The 25,373-nt window shown below is 41.8% G+C and overlaps 1 protein-coding gene across 1 annotated transcript in view; it reads right to left on the minus strand.

The window, feature by feature from the left end:
• Nucleotides 1-25,373, minus strand: part of reck (reversion-inducing-cysteine-rich protein with kazal motifs) — a 36,269-nt gene that overhangs the window by 6,838 nt on the left and 4,058 nt on the right. The window contains exons 2-14 of the mRNA XM_030770084.1: nt 17,073-17,131; nt 14,705-14,779; nt 13,153-13,189; nt 12,613-12,698; nt 12,268-12,315; nt 10,498-10,531; nt 9,752-9,949; nt 9,094-9,358; nt 8,226-8,399; nt 4,687-4,899; nt 2,315-2,451; nt 1,527-1,667; nt 1,177-1,365 (exon numbers count right to left, since the gene is read on the minus strand). Coding sequence (XP_030625944.1) covers nt 1,177-1,365; nt 1,527-1,667; nt 2,315-2,451; nt 4,687-4,899; nt 8,226-8,399; nt 9,094-9,358; nt 9,752-9,949; nt 10,498-10,531; nt 12,268-12,315; nt 12,613-12,698; nt 13,153-13,189; nt 14,705-14,779; nt 17,073-17,131 — 1,656 coding nt within the window. The remainder of the gene's footprint in view (nt 1-1,176; nt 1,366-1,526; nt 1,668-2,314; nt 2,452-4,686; nt 4,900-8,225; nt 8,400-9,093; nt 9,359-9,751; nt 9,950-10,497; nt 10,532-12,267; nt 12,316-12,612; nt 12,699-13,152; nt 13,190-14,704; nt 14,780-17,072; nt 17,132-25,373) is intronic.

Raw genomic sequence — 25,373 nt, forward strand, 5'->3', positions numbered from 1 at the left:
AAAAAACCCCAAAAAAGACATTTACGTTTGTTGTTTAAATAGCAGCCTCTGACCTCTGTAGCAGTGCTTCTCCATCAATTTTCTATCTATTGGCAAAAGTTTTAATTACACATGAAAGATAGCACTCTTTGTCCTGCACATATTTCTCTGCTTTATTGGGACGTTGTCTAAATATATCTGACACTTTTTGGGGTGGTACCGGTTTTACGCTCAGTCTGTTCACTCTTCTTGAGAATCATCCTAGCAGACCATTCTCAGAACACTGTATTTATCTACATTGAAAGATGACATATGTGTTTATCTGTACATTCAAATTGTTGTTGTTGTGTGAATACACACCAGACCACTAGGTGGCAGTGTGAAAGAAAGTCAGAGATTCTGTAGCCAATGATGGTGGATTCTTCCCACAATACACACATATGGATCGGCTGGGACACAACAGAGAGGCTTCAGGCTGCTTTCAACCAGGCTGTGACGTTTCAGGCCGCCCAATAAGAGACCACAGGAAGGAAATTCCAGTATGTGGTCGCTTTTTATATTTGATTTAAATGTAGTGTTCACTACGAAGCGCTTAAAGATGCAGGGGAGAGCCAAAAACCGAGTTTGGATTATCTTGTTATTTTTTCTGTAAATAATTACAGAACAACAAATACCGAAACAAATGCGACAACAATCAACAAAGATCCTCACAGCAAGCATCTTTGTCATATGTCACTGTCTTCTTCCTCTTAACCACTTATTGACAGCATTTTGTGATGATCCTGTGATTTCAGTTCTGACTGGTTTCCCCATTCAGTTTGACATCTCTCTCATAAAAGGTTTTCACTAACTTCATAACATCAAAAACAACATCAAAATAGCTTCAGAGCTCTTTGATTTCCCTTCATATGATGATGGTCTGTCATAAAAAGAGCAATATCTTTGTTGGTGCTGCACAACTTTATCATCACAGCATGTTATGAAGAAGGTGATGGCAGATGTTTCTTATATAACATAGTATAGTATAGTATGTCAGATTTCTTAGCTGCCCATGCTCTTTTTCATCAAGACATCTGTGAGGAAAAATACTTTCTGTTCCTTCAGTATATATTTTTCCTTACTGCTAAATGCCATCTCTTTACTTATGAAGTGGCCCTGTGAGTACTGCACATAAGGAGAGAGTTATCACAGTCTTACTCATTCTTTGCCCATCCACGGTACAGGTCTTAGCTGTGTCAATGCAGGGCATCTCTGCGCAGTTCTCTAGCCGCCCAGTCTGCCCGCAGGTACACACTTCGTAGCAGCCCGCCTGCCCGTTCCTCAGGGGCACCTGGATCCGAGCGTCCACCGGGACAAGAAACTCAGACGCCTCGCCCAGCTTGCATCCTGTCACACCACACATACACACACACACACACACACAAACACATATCTAACAAACACTTCACGAATTCCAGAAATGGTTGAAAATCAGCTATTTGGTACAAATCAGTATGGTACAACACACTGATTCTGCATCAGTTTTTATGCTCTAAGTTATGCAGTACCAGGCACACAGAAGTAAGGCAGACAGTCCTGGCCTTGGTGACAGCCTTTTCTGTTGACCTCACACAGGTAGTTGCTGGGACAGGGGTTGGGGTTGCAGGGATGAATCACCTCCTCGATGATGTTCTCAAAGGGACTGGGAGCTGTGGACACCAATCTCATTTAAATGGGCTGAACTTTCATCACCGAACTGGACACTGGAGTAACCCTAGTGTCCAGTTCAATATCTAAAAGGCTTTTTGGAAATATGAGATCAAGAGATCATGTCATCAAAACAAGGTGGATCAAATGAGAGAAAGATAGATAGATAGATAGATAGATAGATAGATAGATAGATAGATAGATAGATAGATAGATAGATATCACCATGTTTCACTTGTCCTAAATGTACACAATTCTTTACAATTACAGTGCCGTTTGACATTTGATTGGGTAAGAGACTAAGCTTGTCCCTCAGGACCAAGTGTTTTGAGGCATAAGGTTATAATCATTAGTTAACAGGACACAGAGGGTTCCTTTATTGTAGGACAAAAGAGCGATACTTTCACTCACTGAAGAGTAATACTGAGAGTCTAACCAGAACAATATGTGACTATGACACAGACAATGACATGGGAGCCTTCTTAGCTAGATTACAAAATCAATGACTCAGTAATTAATCTTGAATCTTTAATTAGTCTTTGTGGGCACTGATGTTCTTCAGCATTTTATTGTCAAGTCATTTCATGGTTTTTTTTTCTTCAATGGGGGTAGAGAGCGCTGACAGCGTGTTAGAAAAGGGGACACTCACTGAGGTATCTCTGCAGAGGGATGCAGCGCTCGGGGTCGTCCGTTGGGGACAGAAGGTCACAGATGACTTCTGGGGTCTGGTCCCCGTGGAAGCGTTTGAAGTCGCCGCACTGCGTCAGGATATCCACACAGTCTGACCTGAGAGCAGGCAAACAGAAATGTTTGGTTATGTTTAGAAAAGCTGGAAAACAAATGGATGTCTCCATACTACAGCCAGCACTAAACATCACAAGTGTTGCTTCTGCTAGACTTTTGTTTTGAGGTTTTTAATGCTGAAACCATGAGACACACATACTCTGTCTTGCTTTAATATCTCAGCACTACAGTGATATAAACTTACACTAGTCAAAAACTTTGACCTACTGAATGTAATGTAATTACTTTTTTATGCAATGTTCATTACATGGTAATTACATAAGCAAGTATAGAAAGCATAGCATTACAACACGTAGAGAACACACACTCCAAATGAATCTAAGTCTTGGACCGACACATTCCTATGCTTCCCGGGGCCTTTAGGCTCAGACAGATGAGATGAAAGCCTCTTTCCTGTTGCCTGTATACATTATATAGTGGTCACATGCTTGGAAAGAGAGAATGCCTTTGTTTGAAGACACATTTCAGGGCAGCTTTTACCGCCACAGGCCCATATGTGAGATTCCCAGGAGTCCGACTGAATTGATTTGACTTCCTGCGGTGTAATTTCCGACCCTGTCTGCTTACTCTAGCTCATGTCTTGCTCCAAACTGGGGAATGCATGCATGTTGTTGCTTTGTTTCTTTCTTTGTTTCTTGAAGACAGAAAAATAACATCCCTGTGCATTTAAGAGATATGCCTGGCATTCACCTGAGTCAAGCCAAAATGGGTGGGACTTAAAAAAAAAAAAAAACTCTTGTCAGTCATGTTGAGGATTTCATATTGAAAAGAGTGACTCATGACCACAGTCATTCAGCTATGGTCAATAGTGTTAAATATCAAAACAAAGTTGTGTTCAAAGTCTGAAGGGATTAAGATTATCCATTTACAACATTTCTTAATTTATGAAGTTCTTTAAGTCTGAGAATTGAAAAATGGTTCCTCAAAGCTATTATACATAGTTTCGTCATTCTCACAAAGAAGTCAAAGCAAATGAAGTCAGGCGTAACTCAAAAACATCCGATACGTATATGTACATACATAAGCATGTCAGATTGTCTTCAGACTTGCTGGCTGAATGGATTGGCAAACCCCTTTTTCAGAACCAACCACATACAAACACTGATGCTTGCTCTGACAAGACTGAAGGGACAGGTAGCCCTGAGTAACAGTCTCAAACTCTGACTGATGGTGCTAAGGTTGCACCCTGCTATCACTCACTGTCACCGGGTCCTTTGTCCTCTGCTGCTGGTGTCGGGGTGTTACTTGTCAAGGGCAGCGAGATACAGACAATTCCAGGACAGTTTCCCGGAGAGTTGCGTGAGGAGGGCTAATCCCTCTGGCGGAGGTACAATGCCGGAGCACACATGCATGCCAAAACTGAGTACACTGAATACCAGAGCGTCGAGTGTAAATACAGGTGTGACAAAGTGCAAAAACACACATGCACACACACACACACATGCACGCACGCACACACACACACACACACACACACACACACACGCAGGGGAAAAAAGTCATGATTGTGTAGCATCTGTGAATTAAGCTGTTGGCAGTAACATACCCGTGGGATGTCTTGACAGAACTCCACTAAAAGCATCATTGGGTGGAGGCCACTGCCAAGTCAAACATGTGCCCCTCTGTTACTTGATGGTTTTAGTTTGTTGCCGGCATGCAGAAGAGGATCATGCCCCAAGGACTTTAATTGTGGGGTGTTAAAGTCTTACATATGAGGTGACAGCATTGTGCAAAATACCCAAAGTTTGGCTGACAACCACAATACTGACTCAGACACTGCACTCAGACAAACCACAAGACTTACATTGAGTAAAGTGTTGATAAAAGAGCAATGTTAGGATTAGGCCAAATGTAACTGAGGATAAATCTCTGATTTAAATTGGACACTAATGTGTGGTTAAAACCTTCATGCTCCATCCAAAATAATAGCCTTGAAGAAATCAATCATCAACAGGTAATACTCAAATGTTTACCAAAAGTCTGTGAAGAACTACATCTCACCGTGTGTGATCTTTTCATTACTAATACCACAGAAGGAACTGAATGACGCTGACCTAACCTATTACACATTTAGTTGGAATATTCTATGATTAAAAAAAAAAAAACGGCATGAGTTTTGACAACTGTTTTGACAAAAACAACTGGAGATTATAAGATTACAAGACTGAAAAAGGAAACAGAAGTGGAAAAGATTTTGTCCTGATTGATGTGACATACTTGCAGATCACACTGCCTCGGGACTTGCTGTAGCAGGGCTTGATTTGCAGGACACAGGCTACAGCCTTCCACATGTCTGGTCGACACTTGCGGATATCGAGCACTGGGATGTTCATGAAGGGCATCTTGATGGTCCCATTAGACCAGAGTCTGAAGTCGTTTAAGGCTCCCTGGTCCGACTGGATGTTACAGCTACGGAACAGCTCTGTGGGTCTGAGATATCACAAACACAGTCAGACGTGAGACAGTAGTTAAGAAAAAGGAGTTGAGACCATGTGATATGTGAGAGCCAATGAAATGTATTTACATAATATTGCTGGTCAACAAACTGTCTAGTCAGTAAACCTGTGATCTGCACCTATGCAGTACAGTAGCTTAGCATTTTCAATCAGCTGGCAGTGAATGAAACATTTTTGATCCAGATCCTGAACTGATGGTTCCCAGGTTAAAAACACCTTGTCTGAATGCGACCCACACAACAAAAGATATTTAAAAAGAAAAAAATAAACACCCAAGTACAAGAAAAAAAGATAAAGACATAAGTACATAAACACAAGCACAAGAAAAAAGAAATGCACAAAATTCCCCTTTGATAAAAACGTATGCATTGCATAAAAGTTCACAGAAAGATAAAACATTTAATTTGAAACACATTTGTATTGCTTGTGGAAACGACCTTGCTGTATGTCTCTGACATGTGGTGTCAGATGATGTCACCACAGTCTCAACCAGTCACTGTTTACTAGTATTTGTCAATGCAGAGACATCCTCAGAGGCAGCGTCTTGCTGAATGTTTGAGCAGGGAGACTTCCTGTGGAAACCTGCAGCTGAGGGAGCTTTATTTTCTTTGATGATCAACTAGGGAAAGACCCTTTCATGTAGGTCCAGCTGGGAGCAGTGATGGGTGGGCTTGTCTGGAAGTATATCTTCAGACTGAGGTTCCTGGTTATGACTGAAGAACTGGTCGGTGGATGCTTTGTTTACAGCTTTTTTTTCCAGCTCCAGGACCCTCTTACTGTTGCAAGATGGGATGGAGTGAAAAGCAAAGACTAAGCCTCAACCACAAGAAAGTCATCAATTTAACTCAGACAAAGGGCTTACTCTAAGTCAGACCAACTCTTACTCTTTAGCTTGTGTCCTAGTTAGTATATTGGTGAGTATCCTTGCCTGTTACACAGGAGACCATGGTTTGATTCCCTGATGGGGAGTAGATGTATCTTTTCTTTTTCTTTTTTAGGGTAGAGTAGAGGTTAGTACTGTTGCCTCACAAGAGAGAGGTTTGGAGTTTGAGTCCAAGTTCTACGTTGTCTCTCAGAATGATGTTTGTACATTCTCTTCATGTTCTTGTGGGTATCCTCCCAAAGATATGCATGTTAGTGATGTTCATATGCACCTACCATTGCCCCTGACGAAGGCACTGGCTCAGAACTGGAGCTGGTCACCCAGTGTGACACCATATCTGCTCAATGCTCCTAAATAGCTAGGATGGGTTAGAAGGGCAACACAGAAGGACACATTTCGCTACAGGGATAAATAAAATATACTTGAAAAAAAGAGCACACTGTCAGAGTAGTGTTCTGGTGACGCCTGAAGACACAGACAATCATTCATACAAAGAGCGCTGATCATACGGCAGTGAAAGAAGACTCTGCTCTCAAATTGATCAAAACAAGCTAAAAACAGTGCTAACCCAGGACTGCATAGGTGCCCTTATGTGATAGAACCCAGTCCACTAACTCAGAGATGCCTTCCAAGACCCTCAGCGATAGACATTAGGAGGTAGGTCACTTGTTTGATTGATTTACTGTGATAGGTGGTAAAACTAAAGTAGGAACGAACGCTTGGTGTAACATGGAATATAATCATAATTAGTATGACATCATACAGTGATATCAGTACCCCCCTCTGGCAATTCTGGTACGTTATACCCCTGGCAGACAACTGGTAGTGAACCTGCTCTTAAAGTAAGGCAGAGGATGTACAATGAGTGTTTATGTATTTGTGCTCCATGCATTCACAGTGAGCTTCAGACCAATTTACTGGGTTTATTTGCTGTGTGGCACTAGCGGTATCCCAGCCCTGGTGCCAGTTGAGATGAGTGTTAGGACAGGCACACGTCACCCCAGGCCATTTTCAACGCTCCAGACGATGTTAGTACACCCAAGTACCACTATGCCCATGTTTGTGTTTCGTGCGGTGGCTGCAGTCAAGAAGCCCACAGCGTGGGATGCAATAGCTTTTGAAATCCGCAGGGGAGCCAAACAGAGCCCTCTGTCTGAAGAGCCCTTCAAAGGAAATGGAGGTTGATGTGTATTTGCCTAAACTTCGAATCATCCTCTGAAAGGAGATTCATCCATTTGAGTCCAATGAAAACAAAATGCAGGATATTTCAGAGAGAATACTTTATCCTTACATTAAGCAAAGGATGAGCTTTTAGACATTTTTGATGTTTTGATGTCATACTCAACTAAATTCCTGTTACAGAGGGCCTAACCTAAGAATCTGACATTAACAATATACATGTGTTTAAAAGTTAACTCTCACCCACTCAACATGCTCTAAGTCTATGTGTCCCTAGAAATTTTGTAAAAAGATAGGTCTCATAGTCAGCAAAGCAAAATGCTTGCTGGTTTAAGGGTGTTTCCACTCCAGAAGTTCAGAATGTCCATGAGTTCTGTTCATCCTCTTTGATCATGCCTCGAATGAGTTTGGTTCCAAACCAAGGCCGGACCCAACACGCACAAAATGAGAACAAACGGGTTCAAATGTTCGATGGGTCTCCAGAGCTCTTCACTTTCCCTCTCTTCCACTGTTTCTCTCTCTCTCTCTGTCACGCCTGGCTTCTTTGCCAACTTCCAGGCATCGAGCCTGTTGTCCTTCATAAAAGCTCAAGAGGGGGCTAGCTTTTTCCAAGTGTCATTTAGTGGTTAGCAAAGGCTTTACAAATTTGTCACAGTGTTATCCCACCAGACACATGAAGACACTCTTACGAAATCACTGTGTAAGTCGCATACATTGTTCTATGCAATCAAAGGGCCTTCTGAAAACTTTTGACGTTTAGGACTGTGGGGACTGCAAAGGAGCTCACAAAAGATGTAGTGTGGGTTAAGATCCTAAAAGATAGGCGCACGTTCAAAACAATGCTGAAACCACTTGTCCCATCGTATATAACAAGAATATGCTGTACATAAACCCACTGCATCATGGCTTTGGCACCAGTGAGACCATAATTATTGACTTTTAGACAAGGAAATTGGATCCTCATTACAGCACAAAACATCTATGACACACTTACGAGGACAATGTACGGTTACACTGTTCCATACTTTACATGAATTTCACCACTTGCTATTTATACTGGTCTGCTCTTGAGTAGAGAATATGAGAATGATCAAATCAAATGGTCACTCATTCAAAGTACATCTATTACAGAAACCCCCACATTGGGAAAGAAACTTACTCTGGTAGTTAGATATCATCATGAGAGAGACTTTGCTAGTGTTCTTTTACCAGAGACTGTGCTGGGAGATTTCCCTCACCTGTTGTTAAAGTTGGTGCAGTAGGTGAGGTCTTTGCAGCCCAGCTGGCAGGGCTCCCTCACGTCGGCCAGGCAGGTGATCAGGTCGGTTTCCACGGGGTTGTACTCGCACAGCTGGTCAAACTCCTGCCACGTCTGGGTGCCCCAGTTTGTGCTTATCTCCTGACACATGTCCCTGGGGAGGTTAAGTTCCACATTCATGTCACATTGATCAGTTTTTAAAAGGAAAAAAGTACCTCAGTGATGTGAAGACATCACATTGCCATACCATAAGATTGGAATAAATGAGCAAGTAAAAGCCTTGCTGTGTGGTTAATGTAAAGACAATTGCCAAGATAGTGATGCCATGAACCTCCACAGAGCAATGAAATTTTACATGATGGCTGTACCTTTTGGTTTTGGAGTGTAGGATACTAGCCTGATTTACCATCTGATGTCTAATATCTTCTTTATGCTTTAAGCCCTAACCCAGAAGTATAACCTTTCACAGTGGTGGTAACCAATTAATTTCTCCCTAATATTTATCCACTTTATACTCGGCGTCCTTGATAATTAGGCTTTTATATAATAACTGGACTGCACAGTGGAACACTGGCACAGGTAATTGTTAGACTATACTCCCATCTTACATGTAACAACAAGCTGGTATTTTAAAATGTGGTAATTACTAAGGTGCAATGTGCCAGCCAGAACGGCACAACATTGACAGTGGATTTTTAGGGTCAATATATACTAGAGAAACTCTTATATAAGTGAAACTCTGCCTTGCTTCTTCCCTGTTATTAGTGCACACAGGGTTACTGACCTGTTTCACCAGCTTTTCAGCTGTTGTGTGGCCCCTTTAGGTAAGAGGTAAAAGGCCTACTGACCTACAAAGTGAGGTATTGGCTTTAGAACAGCAGTGCAGCTTGGCACAGTCCATTTTGGCGGTGGGTGAGGTCTCTGGGTCACTTTTGGTGGGGGGGTGTGCACTGCCCAGGAAACACTGCCAGAGTGGATCCTGTGGGAGGGGCTGACTGCCACACTCTGCAATCAGGCCCTCGATGATCTCATGCTCTGTGTTCATGGTGCGGAGAATGCGCTTGCACGCTGTCTGACAGTGGGGCTCTTCAGCTCGGTCACAGCAATACAGGCCTGGGACAGGACAAAGAGGTCACATGTCAAAGATCCTAACATTTACCTAGAAGGTAGTGTAAGGTAGTGTAGGTCCAGAATATCTAAGCCTTTGATGTCAAAACTTCCAGGGGGTTTCCCAACATATAGGCACTAGAACAGGATGCCTATACTGGATGGATTTAGAATTCCAGAGTACAGTGTTGTAAACAACAAGCCCAGAGTTTTACTATAGAACTGACGTTCTTATAATGCGAAACGTGAGTAACTGACATAAGGTGAAACATGAGTAAACTGTTAGTTTAACTGCTCAATAACGTGCTGGATTGTGGCGTAACATTTTCATACAGTTCATGAAAAAGGGTATGGCTTAACTGATCAAAGCTTCAGTTGGCTGTGATGTGGTATACTTACTGTCAATAGGGCTCCTGATTGGGTAAGATTTGGTGTAGTTGACCACACAGCCAATGAGCTGTGGGCTGATGCTCTGGCAGTAATCTTTGACTGCATTGATCTGGGTGGCGGTAGGGGAGGAGTCTGTGCGGAAGATGGCCTGGCAGTATTCACGGCAGTTTGTGTGTCTCCCTGCATAACTGCAGCATAGGGAACCCACTGGGTAGAAACACACACACACACACAAACACACACACACACACACACACACAGACACACACACAGAGCATCCTATTTTATACTGAGGATGAATGGATAGCTTGACAGACGGTCAAAATCATTTGTATCTGCATTGTAAAAGTAGGAGGTTTGGACAGGAAGTCTATGACGAGTCAGTGAGGTTGTCTGTGGGGCATTATTCTCCCAAACAGCAGCACTGAGTACAAATAAGCACTTCATTCACCAGTGACTCCAGTGACAGCCAAAATGTCTACCGGATGACGAGGGGTCACGACCTTGCCTCGCAGGCACATAAACATGGCTGGACAGGCACAGGGGTTCCTCATTTCCTTTCAATGAGAGGTCACAGTTCACAGAACTGACACTATTATGCAGATTTCTCATTCTCAGAGGATTGTATGTTCCAGATTGAGTGCAAACCCGCACTTTAAGCCAGCCGCCAGGATGATTTTTTTCAGTGAAATACACACTGCTCCAGACGTGAAAATTATTTTGTACTATGTATGTTTATGAAGCATGACACTTACTTTCATTTTTGGTGATGCAGCTGTAGAGTGGTTTCTGCATAAATAGAGAAAAAATAACAATGAACAGTTGTACAGCGACGAGAATTATGACAGAGAAACAATGCCTGGGCTTCTATATGAGATCAAAAGATTAACATAAGTCATGATTGGCTAAAGCAACTTTCAGCCACAACAAAGGGGGAAGCAGAAAAAAATATTTGAGTAACACTAGTTGTCTACATTGATAACTGACGTTTGTTATGTCTGAAACTACTATAGGTAAAGGTGTGACCAGAGACAGTGAAATACGTAATCTTGAGCTAAAATAAAATGTTTATGGCTGAATCACTCCAACTGAGCCATCCTCTCATTGCTTAACAACACTGCGTGAAATGAAAAAAAAAAAACCAAATTGATCCTTAAAAACATCCTTACGGCACAGAGAACCAGCCATCTTTGGGCCTGACAACACCATGCCCTTTACTGCCTCCTGTCATAAACACCTCACTTTAAAACACTCAACAACTTAAAAAAAAAAAAAGTTATGGGAATATTTTCTCCGCCAAGACTGTTGCATGTTTTGGCCCAGACGCTGACAACTCGCGCAAACGGAGGGCTGAAGATGAAAGCAGTGGAAGCCTTAAAGCTGAAGGTAGTCTGGTCCAAAGCAAACATTATGCCCGCTGCTGTGTTTGTTTGTTTGGAATGAGAAAGGGAGGCAGATTAAAGGAGAGGCAGGCGGGAGGAGGATAAAAAAAGAGCGAATACACAGCAGCGCAAAGTCATAGCTCAATTGCTGCTTCACTCTTAGGGCCCGATTTAATTAAAAAAAATCCTTGAGAATGAGCAAATGTTTTTTTTTTTTTTTTTTTTTTTTTAATCTTTTTAAATGAATAGGATGGTCAGTGATTTTGCAGGGTGTCTTTTACTAGTTTCCCACATGCAAATAAAGTTAAAATGAGCAAACACTGCTGGTAAATTTGTTCTGAAGTTGTCTGTGCTGCAAATGACTTTTAGGAATCTTTAGCCGCAAGAAACTCACTCATATCTTCGCTTTAGAAAAAAGATACTGTAGAATTTTTCCTGGACTCTATTCTCAAACACTAAAAAATTTCTCACTCCTTCTCATATCAGCCACGAACATTTTGATTTGTAATCCTCAAAATCTTTTAAATGTAAAGTGTAGAGATAATATCCAAACAGGACATGGAAATAGCAATCCCCAGGAGTTTGACTCTTACAGGAAACCACCTCAAATAAAGGGTGGGGGAAATAATGTTGGAAATACCAACATTATCACTCAACACAGAGGTTAAGACAAATACTGCTCAAGCCACATATCAGACAAGTGGAGAATCCAGCAAATAAACAGTCTTTTGAGACAGGACAAACAAATGAGAAGAAATTAAAGTCATCATACTTGAGAGATACCCTTTGATGAATATTCCAAGAATTCTTTTTTTTTTTTCAAAAAGACAGGCAAGAGAGGATGAGTTACTGCTTCTTTTTAAGTGTCTGGTCAGTTCTTTGAACTAATCTGTTTTTTTTTTTTAGGAAACCATTCACCTTGCAGGAAATGAATCATAAAGATGTAATGCACATTTATCAGGGCCATTTCTTAAGACACAATGTTTTCCATTTTTATGACTGATTTTTATTGTGGCATTTGAAGTTGTGAACAATACTAAAAAGCGCTGAAATGTATTTGGATACAAATAAACACAGCTGTCAGATGAGAATGACAAGCATTAGCACTGATGCAGGGTGACTTTAGTTCTTTTCTTCTCATACCTCAGTGTCTGTCTTGCATATTTTTGTGATATCATTCTTGGAAGATGCCTGAAAGCACAAGGAAAAAAGAAATATGAGAAAGTTTTTTATTTTATTGTTTTAATTACAACATCAGTAATATAACACTTCTATTTGATCCCTCAGTGTTAATGATGTTTTAAAATAGCTACGTTTCCCTTTACAACAACATTCTGTGTTTGTATCAATCTTTCATATGTCTCAAATGACTCGGCAGGGGTTTTAACAAAGGTACTAAAAGACATAAGTTCCCCTCCTCTTCCCTTTATTTATTTATTCATTCATTTATTTATTCATAGATTGTTTTCTTAAAGCTGAAATCGTTACCAGTTTGCATTCTCGACGGCATTCGGGTGAGATGGCCAGTTCACAGCAGCCCAGTCCCACCCAACCTTCCGATTTCCTTGATGCCCCTGCAAACGAGTGAAGATTAATTTATTTGTTAGAAAAAACTTGGAGAACAACCAAGGACTAATTGATTCATTAGAAAAACTGTGAAAGGGACAAGGGCCATGGGGAAATAATTGGTTTCTAACCAACACCCCCTTTTCTTAGCAACATGCTGCTGGATTTCATCAAAATACCTCAGTACATATACAAAAAAATACATACACATACTATTTTGATAAAACATAATGTACTGCGCAGTCTTTTTTTTTTTTTTGTCATGGAGAACTTCAAAGCTCTGATGGCTTTTAATGGGTATGGTTAGATGAAAACTGATGGATATGAGCTATGATCTTTCCTTGCATCTGGGAGGCATTAAGCTTTCAGAACCTCTCAAAAAATCCTCTCTTGTTCTTTTACAGCTGGCACAGAGAGAGAGCAGACAGGTGGATTTAACTAACACCCCTACACATATCTTACCAGGTAATGTCGAATTGATGCAGATCCAAAGCTCATTCTACAAAAAGAAAGAAAGGTTAGTGCAACATCACAGTATGTTAATGCATTCTGACATTAACATGTCAACTCACACAAAAGTGATTAAGAAAATAATGATTTTGGTTTAATTATCCTGGCTATAACACACTCTTACCACACCAAACGTTCAGATTCAACTGGCCCACTTAACTCAGGACATTTGTTGGGATGTTGGAATCAAGGAAAGACAAGCTTAAGGTCTTTTGGACTTTCTACACCTTTACGACATTGCTGTCATATTTGTTACAAGATGTAAATGTGTCAATGTCTGTTGATCCAGAACTGATACTCAGAAACTCTTTTGAGCCTTGATTCAAACCAAATACCTTTCAGAGAGAGTGCTTTCTCCAACCAAATTGCTTTAAAATTGGCTGACAGTAACTCACACTGGGTGAGAAAGTTTGTGGTCTGCAGTTTCCCAGTCCATTTCACACATTTTTGTACATTGTCCCAAGAATTTGATTGCCTGGACTAAGGCCTAAGAGGGAGCCTACAAAAATAATTGCACTCTTAAACCTCAAAAGCCCTTCAAAACTCACTATGGAATGAAAGAAAGATTTTTTTTTGTTAGTGATGGTGTTGTTTAATTTCTTTGGGGTAGGGGTTCTGGAGTTACTCTTAATATTACTTTGGTTTAATTAAGAGTATATGAATGTGAGAAAACCAAAGAAAAACGATAAAACTCATAAAAGTCCTGTGGTGAGATATTTCTGGATTGACTGCACCTCCAGCTCACACAGAACTAACCTCCACATGATGCAGGAAATACACTGAGTTACACAAAGGATGAAGAGCACACTTTGACAAAGTCTGGGCTATGACAAGATAAAAATAAACTATTGAGGTTCGGGTTGAATGGAAAATACTTCAATTTGTGCTTTCTGAACCAAAGTCAGAAAACATCACTCTCTTTTATAAGGTTAACGATGGAATAATGGGGAAAAAAAACCCACAGCCATAACACAAAATATGAAGCATGGTTTGCTATGGCAGGATCAAAACAACTTTTTCAAATTCCCTTTCCAAGCACAACTACATTCAATGCCCATCTTTACCAGTGGTCCAGCTCCTCAAATCAGCTTAGACATGCCAGAAACGGAACCTGGCTTGGACACAAAGTTTCGCAGCCACTTCCAAAAAATCCATTCAGATCCATTTGAGCAAATTAGTGCAAGACATATGTCCAAATAAAATAAAGTATTTGCCCTAGTGGCTAATTAGAGGCTGGCTGTAATTGCATGTTCTCTACTCTGGCATTTCAGGTTTGTAATTACGGATGTGGGTGGAAAAGAACTGAGCCCTGGTTTCCAGACTTCATCTTTTGATACTTTATTTTCCAAGGCCAGGTGAGATCACAGGGCCACGGAGGCAGGCGAAGGGAGCAGGAGTAGCGGTCACCGATTTAAGACTTCCTGTGTTGTCACAGCGACAACTTAAAAAAAAAAAATCACATATGATTTACGGCTCTGTTTGAAGACACATGAGTTCTGCTTACCATAGATTCTGGGCAGTAACTTGGTAATCGCTGTAGAAGGTGCTTCAAACGGGATTCACTCCTAATAGTTGCAAGCTGCAAAGAGATGGCATTTTTAAAAACATTCTGATTAAATTATGGTCAAATATAAATTCTTCCTTTAAACCTTTTCAGATATAAAGGAGCTTTAATCTTTCATCTTTCAGCATTTTATGACACTGACAATATAACAAATATCTTGACCACAGTCTCCACAAAAAACCCCAAAAAAAAACAGTTCTCAGACCTCTCCAGTGATAAATAGAATGTTAACCCACAGTAAACACAGACAGGCTGACTGTACAGCAAAGTTAATGATGTGGAGTTGTTTGCTTTTTCATTTGGCCCTGCAGCTGCAGGAACTGGACGACCACTTCGAAAGCCTCTCCAAATGACAGAAAGATTCAGTGTCTCAGGACTACCAAGCTTTGGCTTACAGTCCACGAGACCCAACTCAGCAAACAAACTCAACCGCTGATGGTTAAAAAAAGGGGGGGAGACAGTGTTAAATCCATCCATTATTGCCACAGAACTTGGGGAACTTTTCATACCTAAACAGTCTATGACAAGGAGCAGAGAAAGAAAAGGAGGAAAATGATACATGCTTTCTCTGCAAAAATCATCCTAGACATAGCATACATGCTTCTGCCAATTGAGAAACATTGCTGAATTATCAGCAAGTAAATCAATCAATCAATAAATAAATTAGTATGGAAAAGTTGTTAGTAATGAGGGGGGGGGTGGGGGGGGGGGGGGCTTACACGATGTGGACCGCTGTACAGTAATTCTGTACAGTCAAAAAGAAAAAAAGAAGTAAAGGAAAAAAGATGCTCTGTACTGTTTACCTTGGTAACAAGAGCAGCTGACATGCAGCGGGTTCTTGGCGCCCTATCAAAGGAAATGTGCAGCATGCCAAAGGAAAAAAAAAAAAAAGAAAGAAAAAAAAGACCAGAAGAGTGAAAAGGAATGGCCCATCCAGTCTGTTCAGGGAACTTCTCTCTCCTTTCTGAAGGGATAAATAAATGATGGGTGCTAGTCAGACTCCCCTAAAGACGAACGAGCCCTTCTATTTCACGCTGTTCACTGCCTGGTCTCATCAAAGCCCAGGGCATCCATTAGGCCACAAGATTTCAGAGTGATTGCAGCCACACAAGCCTGCAATTCGGCTCCAAAACCTGCCTCTCTTTCCCTCTCACAGACGTACCACTGCTTCTTCCCGACTCTAACAAGATGTCATTATTTGCTTGTCCTAAACTCTCTGTTCACTCTCTCCCACTCTTTTACTGTAGAACACTTGTTCCTCCTCACTTGAAGTCTCTCTTCTCTTTCTCCCTCTCTGTCTGTCTGTCTGTCTCTGTCTCTCTCTATCTCTCTGTCTGTCTGTCTGTCTCTCTCTCTCTCTTTATTTGGCAGGTGCAACAGTAGTGACGAGGGGGCTTCCCTTGCTGTTTCTCTGGGCCTAGCACTGTACTATGAATGGGACACTCTCTTTGTAGACTGAGATGAGGAGGTGGAGGGAGGTGCTGCTGAAAAAGGGCTGCCCAGTTTCAGCAATGCCACTGGTACGCCCATTATTGATTTTGGGGAGAAAAAAAAAGCTTTTCAAATGTCTCTTTCATGTCTTTGGTGTCTCAGAGCAGAGAAAGCGGGACATGAATTCATGACAGCCGGCTTGGCCCTCAACACACTCTCTCCCTGCCATCAACAAGAATAAGATGTAGACACAAGGCAAAAGAGAGAGAGAGAAAGAGAGAGAGAGAGAGAGAGAGAGAGCCCTCACCTGCTCCTCAGTAAAAAAGGGAGTGAGGCAAACTTCTATTCTCTCTCTCTTTCTCCCTTTCTCTCATCACTCAACTTCAAAGGAGAGGGGGAAGAAAAAAACATCGCACTACTTCTCTTCCAAACGGTCTGTGTATTTGAGTTGGGTCTCACACAGAGTGCATTGTTCAGTAAATAAAGTATGTATTCTCTATTCTCTCAAACACGGCTTTCACTTTCTTCCATAAGAATGATGAACTGGCCTCTAAACATGCTTTATATATATATATATATATTTTTTTTTTTTTTTTTTTTTTCCCCCAAGAACTTCAGACAAGTACAGCTAATAAAATGAATCCCCAACCTGGGGCAGCATTGGTACATATGACATCATAAAAAAAGAACCTCGATCAAATTCTAAATTTGGGTTTGAGAAGGACTACAGATTTACATATTAACAACAATAGCAAAATAGAAAGCCATGGTTATTTTAGGAGTTGCAGCATAAGATATTTGAACTGACAATGACATATATTTTTTCCTTTGAGAAAAATGAAGATTCATGTTTGAGATGCATGTGTGTTTGTCTTACCTGATCACACGCTTCCCTACACTGAGAGAGTTCTGCAGCATGGTGACAGCAGGAGGAATCTGCGAAAGGCAGAGAGAGAGATGGACAGACGCACAGACAGAGAGAGAGAGATGGACAGATGAACAGACAGGGAGAGAAACAGAGAGCAGTTAGTCCTATCTCACAGACTATACTCAGAACTGTGATTCGACAAGCACGAAATTAAGGTTTTAAGAGATTTCATTCATGTTGGTTGGAAAACAACATAAAGAGCACACAATCTATAGAGGAACAGAAATGGCCATTACCAGTAAGTTCATCTTGTATATCATTTCTTATTTTTGCGATAAGAAATTGACCAAAAAAAAAGAAAAAAAAAGAAAAAAAAGAACTGCTCAAGTTATATTTTGTGTGTGGTGTTCTTTTTTAGGAGTGCTTGGGCTATTGGAGTGTTCTGGCAAATGAGCACATATGGGTGCCATAGCAACCGACCCACAATGGATGGAGGAAGAATGATGTACATCAAAGGAAGTAGTGGAAGAAGAAACAACATTTTGTTAATCACTCAAAGATTCTGTTCATCGCTGTTTCTTCACAAGATGAGACAAATTTGTCATGAAACACACTTATGCTCCCGATTAATCACATACACATACATGCACTCTAACATAATGAAGCCCTAAAAATAAAACAATCTATGGCGACAAAAAAGTAGCGTTCACATAACTCTTGAATAGGTACTAGGGTGTCTGAAAGATCAGTCTCAGAGAGGGAATGTCTCAGAGAGGGAACAGCTTGCTTACAACATTCACAAAGAGCAGAAGACACTTCAGGAATCTTATAAAAACATATCCTCATCTGTTTAGGCTCCTTCAGAAAATATCATCATTATCGGAATGGAGGGCTTTCATCTCAGCCCAGACTCAGCCCTCCTCCATTTGCGTCTCCTCCGAGACTCTTCCTTTCATCAGCTCTGTTCGATCTGTTCTTTTCTGTTCCTTTTTTTTGTCCCTCCATCTTTTCCCCCTCTCTCTCTCTCTCTCTCTCTCTCTCTTTCTCCCCTCTACCTAACCTCTGCCTTGTAAATGCCACTTGGGTATTGATGGGGATGAAACACACTGAGCGCCGCGTTAGCATTGTCTGCGGCGTCTGCAGCGTGTCTGAGAAGGAGCTCTGGAGAGAGTCACTGGACCCTGAGACAGGAGTGTCTGGACGGACTCTGCCTTCTATCCCCTGTTTGGGTTTGTGAAGCAGACAAGAGACAGACCAGGATTCTTCTCCTTCTGTCCATCTGATAAAACGGGGATCAAGCTTTAATGGGCTGGCTCCATAGCTCTTTTTTGTGTTTGGTTCTGAAGTCTGTCTGTCTGAAGCACTATATATTAACACACTACAAAGCGTGTTTCTGCACTTGCGACAATATTGTTCTCATGGCTGCATGGCTACATGAAGTTTTGTAAAAAAAAAAAACAAAACAAAAAACAAAAACAATTGTCCTCTCCCTTTGACGGCTTCCATTCACTTTCGAGATGCTGAGTTCATTACGAGGCCATAAAAGTTGTGACAGACACAGGGTAAGAGAGTGAGTCACACACAAAGGAAGAGAGTGGCCATTGAACGTCAGTGGCTGCCAGACCTAACCACAACATCATCTCCTACAATAGCCTTCTCAGTGTGCTAAAGATGCAGTAAGGAGCCTGCAGTTATTTGCCTTCAGACATTTACATAGCCAATTTAATGATGCAAATGTATTTGACATATACTTGATGAAGCCAATCTAATTTCAAAATTCATTCAGGAGTACGAATGGGGCAGACAGTGCAGTGAAATAATGTCATTCTGCCTCTTCTTTATGTGCTGTCATACCCACTGTCCCTGTGGAAAACCTCTTTAAACATTCTTTTGTGCTGAGGAAACAAGTGTAGACCTTAAATTGGTGTGGGGTTTTTTTTGCGCTATTGGTGTTGGGTATTTTGTTTGTTTGTTTTTTTACAGTACGTATGACGAGCCAAAGCCTAGAGGAATCCAATCACAGGTTGTAAGCTTCGACATGAAGCTAACCAACATGTGCTAATGTTTTAGGCTTTTCCTGCTACTGAGTCCCTGTTTTCTGGAGGAATAGTAGTAATTCCACCCGCAAACCACTTCAAAGGAATGACAAACACTTCCGTCAACTCAACCTCCTTAAGCATTTACCCACACCCACTTCACTGCTTCTCACAGCCTGTATCAGCTAGCATCCCAAATCCCAAAGATGGGCAACCAACCTCCAACCAACACCTCTTGGAGCCCAACTCAGGAGTCTCAAATGAGTAAATCAAGGTGGTTGCAGACAGTGAGGCCTCATGCACCCCCCAGTGTAGTAGCACGTGATAGTACACATCTGACGACCAGAGAGACCGAGAGCTCTGACGGGGATTTCAGTTAGATTAAAAGGGCAGTACAACCTGACAAAGCAGATCAAACAAGAAATGGAAACCAGACTTGAGGAGGAAAATAGACGGGGGTCGTGGACCCTCAGACGCTTTCACAGAGAGCCTGCGACGCCTCTGGATTCCATTTGGACTCAAAGCAGAAGCCTGAGGACGCACAGGTCCCTCTGGCTCTTTGTGTGTCAGCTCATATGTTTCCAATCCAGACAGGAGGACCAAAACAGGAGAAGAGGGACACTGGTCTCAGAGGACTGCTGTTCCCACCCACCCCCCACCCCCCTCTCTTGTTCACAGAAAAATGAAGCACTTACATTCCTTCGCAAACAGTCTGGTCAAAGCAGCAACCTTCAGCCACCAAAGGAGGGGGAAAGGCCACAAATGTCCCATAGACACCAGGGTTCTGTGTGTTAGAATGTGTGCAGGGAGTTCTGGGCTAGCATCCCACTCCTCATGGTTAGGTAAGCCATTATTCTGTCAGTAAAACGGCATTCACTTCCACTGTGTTTAGTCTTGCTCTGTCTCAGGAAGTGTAAGGATTTCAGTCATCTTTTCAAATGTACAGATGTACAGTTGTCAAATGTACAGAATTAGCGTTAGCCATCACTATTCTGAATGTAACAAACCGAGCTATCTTTGGCGTACAATATCCATCCATGTACTAAATTTGGAGAACACATTTGCCAACAGTAATTGTTCTAAGTGACCAGCATTACATTACCCAGACTTCACTGTCAGTGCTAGGGGTGTGTAGGGGGTGGGAGGGGTGGGGGGTTGGGTTGCAGGCACAACGCGGTCTCTTTGTGGCCATCGCCTGGACCCTCTTAACGAGCTGCCATTTTAATGACACAGTTTTGGGGGGGTTCAGTAGACCATTCAGCTCTAGCCCCAGCTCTGCGGCTCGCCTTGTCTGTCTGTGCCCTTTGTGCTCCACGGACCCTGAGTGGAACGCAAGACATTCAGTCCAGGCCAAACAAATTACGGTTGCTGTGGAAATTGATAAAAGCTATGGCAACGGGAAGTATTTGTTTGTTCTTCTTGAAAATAAACCAAATTTTAAAAAAAGGTAAAGAGAGAGAGAGAGAGAGAGAGAGAGAGAGAGAGAGAGAGAGAGGGAGAGAGAGAGAGAGAGCGCAGAAAAAAAAGTGTTCTTTTTTCTGCTGAGCAATGAGTTGAGCAATGTGATGAGTTCAGAGCGACGAATTGTTCAGTGAACCATGGCGTTTCCCACTGCCAGACTTTTAATGCACTATGACAGTTAAACACAGAGCAGCTAAAGTGCTCATCAAGATGCATGCTGCCGTGAGGCCTAGGGGGCCGCTAATGAGGGTAGCTAGAAAAACAAGGGGCCAGAAGTGTGCTGCAATGTACAATGCATTGGCAGACTGACCAGTGGGAGCTGGTTCCAATGAATAGTTAGGGCAGGGCTGCTGTGGAGGCAATAACAGACAAGGACCCCGTACGTGCTGATCCAGCATCAGGAGAGGTCCTGCTTGATCTTTATCGCTGACATGTGGGCTTCAAAGCCTGTGAGGCAGCGCCATGCTAACTGTTAGAGTCATTTAAGCCTTTGCATGGGACCAACACATTCCCAGTTAGATACTGGTTATTTGAGGCTGAGGTCCTCCAACATCAGATGACAAATCCTATCATGCATTTGTCTTGTCTCAATGTCCTACTTTTTGGCGGGGGGGGGGGGGGGGGGGGGGGGGGATAACTGATTTTGACAAAACTGAACTGATTCTGTACAAAATGTGCTGCTGAAGAAAAAATCCAAGCAAGCCACATGACTACTGTCATCGAACACCATCAAATCAAATCGAAATGAGCCAGAAGATTGCAGAAAACGACAAGAAGAGAACTCTATAAACTTACACATATAAGAGGTGGTCATATGTTTGACTCACATCAACAGTGTGGAGAGAGAGAGAGAGAGAGAGAGAGAGAGAGAGAGAGAGAGGGAGAGAGAGAGAAAGAGACAGAGAGAGAGAGAGAGAGAGAGAGAGAGAGAGAGAGAGAGTGTTTGGAGAACAGCTTGCAGGCAGATGTGGGGCCCCCAGAAAGGAGTGGGAAGTGTGGACAGGTGAGAACTGAGGGCAGCTGGGGCTTTGAAGCCTGGGCAGAAAGATAAAGAAACCCACTAATGCTTGATTAGGTTGTATAGGTTGGGTGGTGTACTTAGACTGAAATGTGGAAATAAACAGGGATTGATGAACAAAATGCTTTTGGTGTGTTGGCACAAAGACAGAGGACAGCCTCAAGTAAGACAGTGAAAGTGTTCAGTCTCTCTACTGATCTTATGAATGTAGCTTTCCATACAAAGTCAGTATCCTTACTCTTAGGCCTCAACACCCCAGCATTAGAGTGCATTACTGTGTGATACATAACCATTTCATGTGACCATTTCATCTGCTTAAGTTAAACTGATGACCGCCAGATATTGTACAGTATATAATATGCTTGGCAACATTTGGTGAAAACTGAATTTTCACAGAATGAATTCATTTTCACTGAATATGTGAAATATGATATTACATGTCATAACACATGTAGAGCCAAAGCTTACAGATAGGATCCAGTCTTCTTGTAGAAGATAACCTATTGGAGAGAGAGTTCTATCCTCCGTCCAAAGGGTAAACGTCTGAGAATTTTGCAAGAGTGGTAGTGTGACATACATGGCCCTGACAAGCAGCGATGAAAAACCACAGTCTTTCATGAGGGTGAGCAGGACTCCTGGAGTATGGATTTTAAGAGGACAAACACACAAGGTTGACATTTCACAGTGGGAGATGAGCTTTGAACAAGACAAGAGATAAACCCAAAGCAAAGGTAACAAAACAGACAGTGATACAGACCAGCATGGGGGCTTATGCTAATCCATTTAGCCTGACAGGAGACACATACACAGGGGGTGCAGTGGGGGGAGGGAGGGGTGGGGTCCTGGAACATAACAATGAACCAATCGACTGCTGCAAACGCCAGGGGCACAAAAGACTGGTGGAAGTCTGTGAGTGATAATCAACAGAAGGTATCCATAATGCACTCAGCTACTTTATAACTGATTAGCAGGTTTTCCTGGCAATCTGGCTAGCATCTGAGAGGAATCATCAATACAGCAATGACCATCATCTATGAAGAAAGAGTTTGTTATCCAACCCTGACTCCAACTATGCCTAGTGATGCCCAGTCACAGAGATAATTTAACGTAATCTTAGTACAAAATAATGACGTTTACATTATATTTTACAATGTAAAATATAATGTAAAAATACTTGCACTGGTCTAACATATGCCGTTTGTTGAAGGACTTAAATAAAAATCACCCTATTTCACATACACAACAAAGACAAGTAGACATAAAGACATAAAAAATACACAGCGACCCCCAAAAAAAGGACGTCTCCACCTCTGCTTCTTCGCCTATCTTCCCCTGCAGAGCCATCCATTAACCATGTGACACACACCATCTCAGAAGCACTCAGCATTCCCTGTGATGCCCACATGGTGGATGGCCATCAATCAGCATGTCTTGACATGACTTTTTTTTTTTTGTCAGTGGCAGCCATCTGCCACAGCAGAGCTGTTCTCATCTCTTTCTGAAGTCACGTAGCTGGCACACACATGAGAGTGTGATACTGGACATGGAGAGATCAGAGGGGTCGACGCTTAGCAGATGTGGCACAAGTGTTTGCACAGCGGCAGTGAGACATTGATATGTGATTAGTCACTACAAAAGGAGTAACTATCACTTATTTTAGAATTTTTCGACAATCAACCACCACCTTTCTTAACCATCTCGCCCTCTCCCAGCCATAACTTCAAAGCACAAGTCTTACATTCTTACCTGTGTAGGTCTCTGTAGATTCTGACTCAGGACTTTATAAGTAACTAAGTCTAACTCTATCCGTCTCTAACTCAGGAGGACATTTGACTGGAAGCATACTATTCTACTGCAATGCCTCGTCAAACTGGGGTGAAACACATTGTCTCCACTAGTAAAAAAAAACTGCATAGGCACTTTTTTAAAAATAAAAGATATTGTTGCTAGTGGTAAAACTAAAAGTGAAAATGGGAAATTGTTTTTGGTTAGGGTTATGGTCAGGGTCAGGGTTTATGGTTAGGGTTGTTAGTCTTGAACATCTACCCTCAGTCTACCTTGTTTTGAGCATGATATGAAAATACACAATGCACAATAATACGCACACACAATACTACGTTTTAAGCTGTAGCCTAATTATAATTTGAACTACAGTAAGCTATATTTTATATACAGTGCTGTACTGTATTATAGTGTATTTGAATTATATACAGTTCAGTAATTTAAATTGTACAGTGCTGCAATCTGAAAAGCGTTTTAAACAGCTGTAGGCCTACTGTATTTTTAAAGAGCCCACAAATTCCGTAAATAGCGACACTGTCCGTTTCATTACTTTATATTCATGTAATAAATATAGAAATGTCAATTAGATGGTAATCTGCATGAGAAATAAAGAAAGAGAAAAAAAATAGGTTATACTGATCATCTGCTTATATTGATCAATTTTACCCGAACAGACGTGATCACTATAAGCGGTTTCCTTTGTATCAAAATTCATAAAATGACAAACAAATGAAAAATGAATGCTATAAAAACTGACTGTAATGAACTGCTATCAGTGCTCAGTGTTACTGTCTGTTTCTAATTTGTGGTTAACTGTCTGGGTCTGTGTGGGAATGACTTTCAGGGCAGGACCCTGCATTTAAGTTGGGATCAAACAACAAAAACTATAGAAAATACAGGATAAACACCCGGTATGGGATTGTGTCCCCAGGCGATTTTCTATAATTATAATTTATTATTTTAAGGACACATCCAACTGGACATCAGCAGTGTGGTCGAGTAAAACGATCCACTCATAGTGCTTGTGTATTTGGGCTTTTGCCTCTGGCAACAGGGTGAATAACCTCTTCCTCTTCTTGGCTGGTCAAGGTTTACAAACCTCTACCGGAACCATGTTTAGTAGCCTGATCGAGGAAATGCCAGACAAACTACTATGCCAAAAGCATGTCAATGCTGAGAAAGACAAAGTCAGGGTTTGCCACAAAAGAAAAAGACAAAGTCAGCATTTGCAGTCTTATTGCAAGAACTTCTTGTTCTGTCAGCAGAGTACAGTTGCTTGGCTATAGACGTTCAAGATCAGAAGAGATTTGATTGGACGCCACCCTCTTGTCTCTTTCTCTTGCCAAGGTGTGAGTGCCACAGGCGTCCAACTGGAACATCCGTTTGAACCTAATGACTGGGCATGCAGACTGACCCTGGCCACCTTCAGGCAATGTTCGGCCAGGCAGGTTTAAGTTCTTCTGTTCAGACCTATACTGCATGTCAAAATGTGCTTCCCATTTTCCACCATAAAAACACAGGCCTGGTGCAGACAGAGGCTAACGGAGAAAGAGGATATTTTCACAACGACAAACAAAGCCTGAAATAGATGCTGCTTGCAAAAAAACAAAAAGAAAACGAAAAAAAGTGGCCGGCCGGCAAAGAGTTGATTTTTTTTTCTCGTTGTGACACAAAAACACTGCTTGTGTTTCCTGCCAGTCCACTTCCTGCTGGAACCTTGTTTTCCCCTCCTCCCCTCCTCCTTTTGAATCCATGCCTCTTTTTCCTCCTTGAAACGAGTGAGGCGCTCTTCCTCTTCAGTTTTCATAAAAGCAGAAAACATATAAACGTGGGGGAAAAGGGGACATGTTTCAATGAAATCTCTTATGCTTTGATTATGTCTTTGCTGGCCACAAAGACATAATCAACATTGCTTTCTTTTCTTGTCTCTGCAGCTCAGAACACATACGACACACACAGACACACACAGTGTTGAATGGCAGTTGATTCTTTCACTGACTCCTACATTCCTCT

Source organism: Chanos chanos, chromosome 3 (genome assembly GCF_902362185.1).
Source record: "Chanos chanos chromosome 3, fChaCha1.1, whole genome shotgun sequence".
Lineage (NCBI taxonomy): Eukaryota > Metazoa > Chordata > Actinopteri > Gonorynchiformes > Chanidae > Chanos > Chanos chanos.